This window comes from Perissodus microlepis, chromosome 11 (assembly GCF_051167445.1).
Source record: "Perissodus microlepis isolate ML-2025 ecotype Zambia chromosome 11, ASM5116744v1, whole genome shotgun sequence".
Classification (NCBI taxonomy): domain Eukaryota; kingdom Metazoa; phylum Chordata; class Actinopteri; order Cichliformes; family Cichlidae; genus Perissodus; species Perissodus microlepis.
The window spans coordinates 17,965,562-17,976,644 of record NC_140471.1 but is presented as its reverse complement, the minus strand read 5'-3'; the positions used below and the strand labels follow the sequence as shown (position 1 = coordinate 17,976,644).

At 36.7% G+C, this 11,083-nt stretch overlaps 1 protein-coding gene across 1 annotated transcript; it reads right to left on the bottom strand.

Annotated features, from left to right (window-relative positions):
• Positions 1-2,490: 2,490 nt before the first annotated feature.
• Positions 2,491-10,523, bottom strand: LOC146377516 (sialic acid-binding Ig-like lectin 14). The gene is made up of 9 exons (XM_084944044.1): positions 10,478-10,523; positions 9,919-10,281; positions 8,998-9,288; positions 5,330-5,578; positions 4,211-4,471; positions 4,016-4,106; positions 2,936-3,028; positions 2,767-2,830; positions 2,491-2,677 (listed from the first exon to the last, which is right to left on the bottom strand). The coding sequence occupies exons 1-9, from the start codon at positions 10,521-10,523 to the stop codon at positions 2,642-2,644; spliced, it is 1,494 nt and encodes a 497-aa protein (XP_084800170.1). The 3' UTR covers positions 2,491-2,641.
• Positions 10,524-11,083: the final 560 nt, after the last annotated feature.

Here is an 11,083-nt window from a genome sequence, read left to right as displayed (position 1 = left end):
AGATATGTAGATGAATATGTATGTATAACTATGTATCTACTGTATGTCTCTTGTGTCTCTGCTGAAATTTCCAATGGTGGACTTCTGAGATCCAATCTTCTGAACTGCTCATCTCAAAGGTTATTTCATGTCTTCATTTTATGTTACTTTACTTCGATTTGTCCTCAGCACATTTTCACAAGAATATTTATTTTACCATTTGTTATTTATTGTACTCCCTTTTAAACCAGTTGTAGTAACATTTTGTCTTTAAAACTGTTTGTCTATCAGACTTTACTCAATACATTTATTAAATCATAGACATTTTTAAAGTAGACATTCAGAGATCAGAGTGCCACACACAGTACATACGCTTCGTCATATTTCCCGTCTTAGCTTTCAGGAGACTTTCGTTTGTCTCATTATCTCCGTCTCTCTCCGCCTTTCTTTTCGTCACCGTTAAATATTTTTTCCATTTTTCTTGCAGGTTTGTTTACGACACTTCATATCTCCTGCTCTGTGCTCTGTCTGTGTGTGTGTTCGTGCATGCTTGGTGCCAAAAACCCTGCCACCTACTGTAGTAGAACTGCAATTACACTTTATTCTAGGGAAAAAGAAGCATGTTCCGCGGGTCACAGATGGCGCGCCCCACTATTTGAGAAGGACTGCCTAAATCTATTGGTCAGGTTAAACAGATTTATATTTACTTAGTTATATTCTGATCAGTAGAAGCATAATTAACTATCAGCAAAATTAGATTCTTTCTTTGAGCATTACAACATTTAATGCTATTTCTCTCATTCAAAATCATCTATAATGATGGGCATGAATGGATTGGTGACACAGCCTCTTCTCAGTCCCAGGTGTGAATATAAAAGCTGGATCATGTCTACACACAAAATCCAGACATTAGACCAGACATGTTCACTACTCCAACCACATTTCTCAGTAAAAATATTGATCAGGCTTATATTTTTGATTTTTCTTGTGGTTTTTGATTAAGATTAAAGATCTTAATCTACCATTAGGATATATGGAAAAATAATAAATGAGAATGGTTCTGTTTCAGCCTTCAGATCAACTTTTATACATGGGTGGGGCGACTTCAAGCATGACCCCATATCGCACAACAATTTATATTAGGCCTGCACTTTTGCAGAACTGTTTTCAAAGTCTGAAAGGTTTTGAGGGAAAAAAAACTAAACATTTAGATTTTTTGGTTCACTCGCTGTTTTGAAAACTGCATGAACAAAATTTAAAAAAAAATGTGAAAAGAAATGCAAAAAAAAAGAAAAGAAAAAAAGAAATTGTGTTTCAAAACCAAAAAAGAACAAGAACAAAAACAAATTAACAAGAAACTCAAAATCCTGGGTCCAAGACCCAGGAGACCCAGGAACCATTACTTTTAGTTCCAATCAGGCTATCTTCAAAGTAGCCAAATGTTTCAAGTCTATTATCAAATGTGCCCCATTTTATACACAAACATTGAAATTAGGCACATGGTTCTGAAAATACAAAGTCATGTATCAGCATCATGATTCCAAACTGCTACACTCTCCACTGGTCTCACTCAAATAATATAAATCAGGCAAATGATATAGTTCAGGCAAATCTCTGAATACAATCATGGCTGATGTTATGGCTACCTCTCCCAAGACAGCCTCAAGAATGAAGGAGGAGATACCAGAAGACAGGCTGTTACACAAAGAAAGCTAGGCAGGCCATAAAAGTAATACCAGCAGGACTGGCATCTCTTCCTTTATATTCCACTTGGGCATATTTATGATTAAGTTATTAGAAACAGGCTCCAAAACGGTGGCATGAAGGCCCAACATCCTTTAGCGGAACCTGTGCTGACAGACCAGCATTATCCACCTTAACTGGTTTTTGATAACCCATGACACAAATAATAAAAGACATCATTGAACTCAAATAATGAACAAAATAGTTATTGACTTAGTTATTGACTTAATAATTCTTCTTAAGGGCAAATAATTGATAGCACATTACTGTCAGACTCTATGCTGCAATAATAACTCAGAATTATTATTATTAGTTATTATTAAAAATGATCCATTTCTTATATTTTGTTACATAAGAAATTATTTAGGGCAGCACTGTGGTGGAGTGGCTGGCACTGTTGCCTCACAGCAGGAAGGTCCTGAGTCTCCACCACCTGACCGGGCCTTTCTATGTGGAGGTTGCATGTTCTCCCTGTGTTTGCATGGGTTCTCTCTGGGTACTCTGGCTTCCTCTCACAGTCCAAAGACATGCAGTTAGTGGGGTTGGTCTAAATTACCCGTAGGTGTGAATGTGAGTACGAATGGTTGCCTGACTCTATGTGTTAGCCCCCCTTTTTTTATTACACTCATTTATATAATGAGTTAAATAAAAATCAAAACTTAAATATCTTTAGTAACCAGACAACTTTGGTATTATTAGAGTACTTTATTGGTAATAATTCAAAGCACATCATTTGATAACAAGTAAAGAAATCCTCTGAGAGCAACAAACACAATTTTAAAGATTAGTATTTACTTATTGTGTTTTAGAAAGAAAATGACAGATGACGGAAATAAACAATTAATATTTCAAATTGTTTAAGGTTTTTCTTTTTTCTTGACTCACATGACAACATGGACTGAAGCTGGTTTTCCACACGCTACACATTGTTGTATATTGACTCATCGCAGTCAGTCTGGACAGAGAAACAAGATTAATTCACTCACTTTGTTTATGCATGCACATTATGAATGAATTATTGAAGAAATCATTACTTATCCCTACATTGCCATAGACATGATCATTGGCATAAATGTCAGAACAAGACATATCCTTCCTGTCCTCTTTCCTGCAGAAAGAATGCAAAAACATTAAATCCAGTTACACATCTTTTAAAATCATATTTAATCACGAGTGAGATTGTTTGTTTAAACTTAAGATGAAGAATCAAAACCTTTTTGTTGGGGCATAACGAGGGAGCTCCACAGGTCTCTCTGCTTTCATGGTGCCCAAGTCTGATGTTGGCGTCTCCCCTGATCTCCCCCTGCTGGCAGAAAACAATAAAATAAATAAGAACATGAGAAAGACAGCTGTCAGTTTTGGTAGCCTCTTAAGTAGAGCCACATTTGGCTGCTATATTTGGATGGGCAAACAAAAATAAATGAATTTCAGATGCAAGCTCTGAGATAAGTTTTTTTATACATGTTGGGTGACAAAAATAAGCAGCAGTTTCAGGAGTCAATATGTGCATATTTCATTTATATAAAAGAGATTGTATTTTGAACATTTTTATTTTTTATTTTTGTCAACATACTTCTCATGAGTAATGCTACTGAAGTAAAAGCACAATGAATAGAATCAGTGGATTTTGTTTTTATTAAAAAGAAGAAGAACACAATTAGCCTGTTTTGTTTTTCTTTTTCCCCCAACTAAACATGAAGAGAGAGGAAGAGGTGTGTGTGTTTGTGATTTAGGATAATCTGTTTTTAAAGGAACATTTTTAAATACCATAGTTGTCTTTGATACTAGTTGTTAATGTTGCTATGCTGCTCATTTAACAGTCTTTCTATAAATGAAAAATAACAAAGAATTCAACACCATAACGGTGAAAAGTTGATCCTCACAGCAGCAGCTTCTCTCTGTGCCGATACTCAGAAAAGATGCAAATAAGATCTGAGATAGATTTCACAAAAGTATTGACTGTTATAACTCACCAAAGCAGAAGTAAGAAATGAATGTGTGTGACTTCTTCTTTCAAGCTACAGGATTGTGTCTGTGTTTTATTTGTAGCTCTGACTTCATAGTTAATCAGCTCTGTACTTTCCAAGAGACATGGCGCTCTGCTTCTTACTCTGAATACTTTTTTAACTCCTGTGTTATGTGCTGCTTTTTCTATTAACTGAATAACAAAGGACATAGGCAATATACCTTGTTTAGGTGGTCTGGCTGTCAAAACCTCAAAAAAATGTCTGTTATTGTGTAGATTTTTCTTCCAACCACCATTTCAGAAATACAAATATTTTCTAAAACTCACCATTTTTTAACAACTCCTACTCCAGTGGCTATCAGAATAATCAGAAAAATCACACCTGCTCCAGAGGCTATGAAAATATTCTGCATGTTGTCTGTTCAAAAAGAAGGCATATTGAATATTTTTTGTTTTGCCATGTAAATATAAAGTGATAATAATTAATGCTTGAGATTCTTGAGATTGAAATTTTTTTCTTACCATTAGCAGGTAACAAGAGTGTGAGGTTAGCATTTCCCAGTGTGTTGTTTGCCAGGCAGTGAACAAACTTAAAGGACCCAAAGTATGTCTGCAGAGTTCCAGTAGTAACAGAGCCAACTGTCTCTACGCTGGTGCTTTGCAGGACTCTGTCACCAAGAACAAAATGGACCATGCTGCGAGGCCTGGACTCCACGATGCACTCACACTTTACCACATCATCCTCTGAAAAACACTTAGAGGAAGTCCTAATATCAGGGGGATCTGTAAGGACAATAGAGAGCTATAATTAGGAGATAAAAGATAGCTGTGCATTTATTATATACATTATATGGATAAAAGTAGCTGCTCAGCAATCTAAATTTATGCCATGTTGCCATGATGTAAGCAGAAATTTTGAACTTTGGAGTTATTGAGTCAGATGACTCAATAACACTATGCGCCTCAGTACTTTGTGACACTGCTTTGTAACTTTATGTTTGTGAGGAGAAAACTCTTAGGAGGCAAGAAACACAGACTCAAAGATTTTACATGTACATGGGCGATGCCCCGAACAGAGGAATCGCACGGGGCTCTCAGTACATCCTTTATTTATACTCAAACAAGCTTTCACAGCAATAGGTGTGGCATGTACAGAACTCAATAACAACTCCTTAAAAGGAGAGACCGTTAGCTTATCTGTTGAAACAGGAAAAAGGCGTTTAGCTGTCACAGCACATTTTTTCTGCACACAATGTCTCACTCCCTTTTCCTGCAATTGTCCAACTCATAAGCTCTTCTTCCTTTAAATGAAGCTACAAATAAACATAACACAAAACTCAAAATCTCCCAACAATGTTAATTTTGAAATTTCTTCCTCCTAGATATTCCAAAAACTGGCTTCTCAAAACAGTAACATCCTATTACAGTACCACACTCAAGTTAAACGATCTCTCGAGAACGACCCATTCTTTCACAAATGCTTGTAAAGGCAGACTGTACGGCTGGGTGACTGATTTTATACACCAGTGGCAACGGGACTGAAAACACCTGAATTTAAGGATTAATAGGTGTCAATAAAGTTTATCTTTGACTCACATGAAAATCCATTTTGTTGTTATATTTCTTCCATTTTGTACTCACATAACACATTGAGCTTCATGGTGCTTGATCTGTCTTGTCCTTCCTCATTGACAGCAGTGCAGTACACGGACTCTATTGAATGTCTGGAGACATTTGACATTGTGTAGGTTTGTCCCTTATTCAGCAGAGTACCAATTTCACTGTGCCACTCATAGCTGCTGACAGGGTTAGCATCACTGGAGCACTTCAGGTGTGCAGTCTCTCCCTCATTCACTGACTGGTACTCAACCTTCACATTCACTGGAGCATCTGCATAGAAACATTTAATCCTTTATGTTACTGTGCAGCATTTTATCTTATTTTACATACTGTCAGGTCAAGGTTGAGCTTATTTCAACATTCTGACATGATGGTGGCACCAAATGAAAAAGTTCAGGAAGTCGATGAAAGTCACCAATATTTTGGAGATGATGAATATACTGACAAAATATCAAAGCAGTCAATCCAGTAGTTGTTAAGACTAAATCGACTTTCAGTCAGTGATTCATTGTTATACCACTAGACTGACGTCGCTGTTCATTAAACAAACAAACAAAACAAAAAAATAAATAAGAGAGAAAAACGAATTTATAAATAATTCATAAAAACATTTTAAAAAGGATGCATATAGAAAGGCATAGAATTTACAGTTCTTTTTGGCACAAGCTCATTCAGTGCAATTATCAGGCAACTGAAAGATGACTTACTGTGTCAGCAAGCAGAGGTTTTGGCAGTTTGCAGGTCTGTAGCATTTTGGGTGTGTGTTAACCGCAACACAAAGGAAGAAATACATTAGCAGCTAAATTAGATAAGTGGTTGTTTTTGCCCATCATTCTGAAATGGATCATAAGGCCATTTCCAAATAAGTTTCTCATTCTGCAGTGTGAAAGCTTATTCTCACTGTAGGAAACATTCAAGAAAGTTTGCAGTCTTTCCAGGAGTTGATGTCCCAACAAATTCACCCCAAAGTCAAACTACAATGATAAAAAAAACAAACTAGTAATAAAAATGCAGTGTTAAAAAAAAATAAATGAATAAATCAAAAAACCCACCAAAAATCTGGGCAGCATGACTGCAGTCATTCACTCAACCATGAACTCCTCAGTATATCAAAGTATTCTAGAGTCAAACATGAGGCTACAGCTTGTTTTCAGCTTGGTCTTAACTGGTTAATAATCCCAAGGACATTACCTACCAAAGAATGACTGACAAAGAAAAGAATCAAGGTTTTGCAGTTGCCTCGTCAAAATTTAGATCTCAGATTTAAATTGTGTGGTGACAATTTAAAAGAGCTGTGCATAAACAAGTGTCCACAAACCTCAATGAAATGAAGCAACCTTCTAAAGATGTGAAAGATGTCAAAATGATGTGAGAAACGGCTACTTACTTTACAAGTCAATGTAGCCAAAGGTGGTTGTACATGCTATTGGGTTTTGCTTAATTTTCAAATTACTTTGGAGTTTTGTGTAAGTGTTCTTTAACATGATTGCACATACAGTGGGATGCAAAAGTTTGGGCAACCTTGTTAATAGTCAATATTTCCCTGTATTAATCGTTGGTTGTTACAATAAAAAAATGTCAGTTAAATATATCATATAGGAGACACACACAGTGATATTTCAGAAGTGAAATGAAGTTTATTGGATTTACAGAAATTGTGCAATAATTGTTTAAACAAAATCAGGCAGTTGCATAAATGTGGGCACTGTTGTCATGTTATTGATTCCAAAACCTTTAGAACTAATTATTGGAACTCAAATTGGCTTGGTAAGCTCAGTGACCCCTGACCCTACATACACAGGTGAATCCATTAATGAGAAAGAGTATTTAAGGGGGTCAATTGTAAGTTTCCCTCCTCTTTTAATTTTCATTGAAGAGTAGCAACATGGGGGTCTCAAAACAACTCTCAAATGATCTGAAGACAAAGATTGTTCACCATCATGGTTTAGGGGAAGGATACAGAAAGCTGTCTCAGAGATTTAAGCTGTCTGTTTCCACAGTTAGGAACATATTGAGAAAATGGAAGACCACAGGCTCAGTTCAAGTTAAGGCTCGAAGTGGCAGACCAAGAAAAATCTCAGATAGACAGAAACGACGAATGGTGAGAACAGTCAGAGTCAACCCACAGACTAGCACCAAAGACCTACAACATCATCTTGCAGCAGATGGAGTCACTGTGCATCGTTCAACCATTCGCCGCACTTTACACAAGGAGATGCTGTATGCGAGAGTGATGCAGAGGAAGCCTTTTCTCCACCCACAGCACAAACAGAGCTGCTTGAGGTATGCTAAAGCACATTCGGACTTCATTATTCATTCTGGAATAAGGTGCTGTGGACTGAAGAAACTAAAATGTAGTTATTTGGGCATACCAAGGGGCGTTATGCATGGAGGAAAAAGAACACAGCATTCCAAGAAAAACACCTGCTACCTACAGTAAAATATGGTGGTGGTTCCATCATGCTGTGGGGCTGTGTGGCCAGTGCAGGGACTGGGAATCTTGTCAAAGTTGAGGGACACATGGATTCCACTTAGTATCAGCAGATTCTGGAGACCAATGTCCAGGAATCAGTGACAAAGCTGAAGCTGCGCCGGGGCTGGATCTTTCAACAAGACAACCCGAAACACTGCTCAAAATCCACTAAGGCATTCATGCAGAGGAACAAGTACAACGTTCTGGAATGGCCATCTCAGTCCCCAGACCTGAATATTATTGAAAATCTGTGGTGTGAGTTAGAGAGAGCTGTCTATGCTCGGAAGCCATCAAACCTGAATGAACTAGAGACGTTTTGTAAAGAGGAATGGTCCAAAATACCTTCAAACACAATCCAGACTCTCGTTGGATCCTACAGGAAGCGTTTAGAGGCTGTAATTTCTGCAAAAGGCGGATCTACTAAATATTGATTTCATTTCTTTTTTTTGTGGTGCCCAAATTTATGCACCTTCCTGATTTTGTTTAAACAATTATTGCACACTTTCTGTAACTCCAATAAACTTCATTTCACTTCTCAAGTACCACTGTGTGTGTCTCCTATATGATATATTTAACTGACATTTTTTTTTTATTGTAACAACCAACGATTTATACTGGAAAATGACTACTAACAAGGTTGCCCAAACTTTTGCATCCCACTGTACATTTTTCTCCTAAAAATGAGCACTCTGTGCTTTTTTTTTTTTTACTGTTAGTCATATGAACTCATTGACATACACAAATCAATTGGCACTTTGTTCTATGCCAGCTTGTAATAAATATATATTTAAAGAAACAGTTTCACATTCTGTGTAAAAAAATAAATAAATAAATAAAATAAAATAAATAAAAAAGAAAATATATGAGTAACAAATTAAACTGTAAAAAGTTTTAACTTCTTCTGCTTAGTTTTTGTTTTGAATGTAATTCTCAATATTTATGTTTCTTTTCCCTAATTTCTTTCTAATTCTAACAACTGCAAACACATGTAACAAAGCAACCATGCCTAGTGTCGGAACACCCTTAATTTTCATTATGTTGGTCTGTGCTTTCTTAGCCTGGTTTGTTGCAATTTCACTCATGGGTTTCACGATTTCTAAAGTCTTCTCTTTATAACTATAAAGACCATTGTATTCTAGATTTTTTAAAAGTGATCATTTTTACAATATTTATAAGATTTTCTTTCATCTACATGTATTTGTCAGTGCACACTTACATTTTACTTTAAGGGTCTTGGATGTTACCCGCTGCTTTCCACCGTGGTATGTAACACTGCATTGTAAAGGTTTGTTGTGATCAGAGCGGTTTGAGCGAAAGGTCAAAGTAGATGTTGCATTCCACTGGCCATTTTGAAGCTTCTGTGTTTGATAATGCTGCTCTCCAGAGTGACTCCAGTGGAAAGAAGGTGGATATGTGGGGCAGGAGTGAAACACCGAGCAGGATGCAGACACAGTTTGACCCTCCTTTACCTCCTCTTGCACAGAGAAATCAGTGGGATTTGGTTCATCTGTGTTAACAAGAAAGATCAAGATGATTTTAAGACCCAAACTAACTGATTTTTTTTGCAAATCCAAAGACTAATCCAATTGTTGAATTTCCAAATACCATAATGCGTAGAACTAATATAGGAAACAGATTAAGGTGAGGAGAAGGGAATAAGAGAAAAAACAAAGCAAAACACCATTCTTATAAAAATCTAACAATATGATAATGTGGACTTCACTTTACTATGATTTGACTTTATGCTGTGTGGCAGGTAAGCCAGGACCCAATCGCAGCACTCAAAGACCAAATAGTAAACTAAAGAAGCAGCTTTATTGCTGTACGGAAAAAAAACTCAAAAATTCTAACACTAAACTAAGGAACGTGGAAACTAGAAGCAAAACACAGAACTCTAAAACACAGAGAGATGCATACAACAGTGGGAAAAGGGAAACTGAGGACATAAATATACACAACAGGGTAACGAGAGGATGGGTAGCAGGTGGAAATACAGCTGACACTAATTAGGAACGAGGAATATTCAAATAACACTATTTAGTCCGGACACATAGAAATAACGAACCAGTACCATAACACTTTCCACATGAGTGGAAAATTTGAGTGTAACTGTATAGCATTCATTCAGTTAACTTACCGATCACTGAAACAGAGATTTTGTTCTTTGAGTAGGAAAATACGGCATAAGCTTCCATTATAATCCTGAAATGAAAGGTCCCTTCATCTCTTCTTGTAAGTTTATCAATCATCAGAGAACAATTCTTCTTGTTGAGGTCTCCCAGCAGCTTTGTCCGACTCCAAAACTGAGCTAGAGTTTGAGATGCATCAGAATGACAGATGACTTGATTATCATTATTATACCAAATCCCCGTGAAGGTCTGGGGGCTTTTTTGTGGTTCTGGGTAGTTATAAGAGCAGGGGATCACCACACATGAGCCAAGGAGACCTTTCACTGAGGATGGCACAGCAGCGGTCCAAGATGAAGCTTCTGTTGGAGTAACTGTAAGAAATTTGAGAGTAAATTATGATGAAACAAAACAAATAAATAAGACTACCAACATAAGAAGGACAACGTAAATGTGTGTGAAAATAAAGAAAAGATCATGTAATACCGACATTATGTGTTACACAAAGATGTATGAAAATGTGAGAATTAAATTTTTCAGCTATACTTTAAAGGTCTATACTATCCATACCTTTAATGCAAATGTACATGAAGAACAAAGACCATTGTAAGACCATCTTTTCTTCTTACTGTCACGCCAACAAATACGGTGACAAGGATGTTTGTGTTTTTTTAAAATTTCCTTCAGAAACATGTGACATGAAGTTGCCTCTTTACTTTTCACACATTTTGCAACCACTTTATCACACTCATCTTACTTTTTTCTGCATGTTCTGCAAAATAGAGAAGAAAATTAACTTCATCATCGTATCTATTTTTTTCTTTGTTAGGTTTTGTAAATGGTTTGTGCTTGATCACAGCATGTGGTTTCCTGCTGGTTTTGCCTCCTTATTTACACATCAGTTTGACATGTTCAGAGTGAAATGTGGTTACCCTCTCACGTGCACACACACACACGCACAGCAGAAAGTCCATTTTGATGGCTCTACATGTTTAAGAGTACGAGTTATTGTAGATATGCATTTTAGCCTTTGCATTTCTTACACTGACCCCCGCCCCTGAAAAAAAAAAATCACTGGTCGCCCCGTATGTGAGCACGAGAGAGGAAGACACCCTACAGTTCATCGAAACATTAACTTGATATTTATTCCTCCTTTAAACAAATTATTGTAAATGA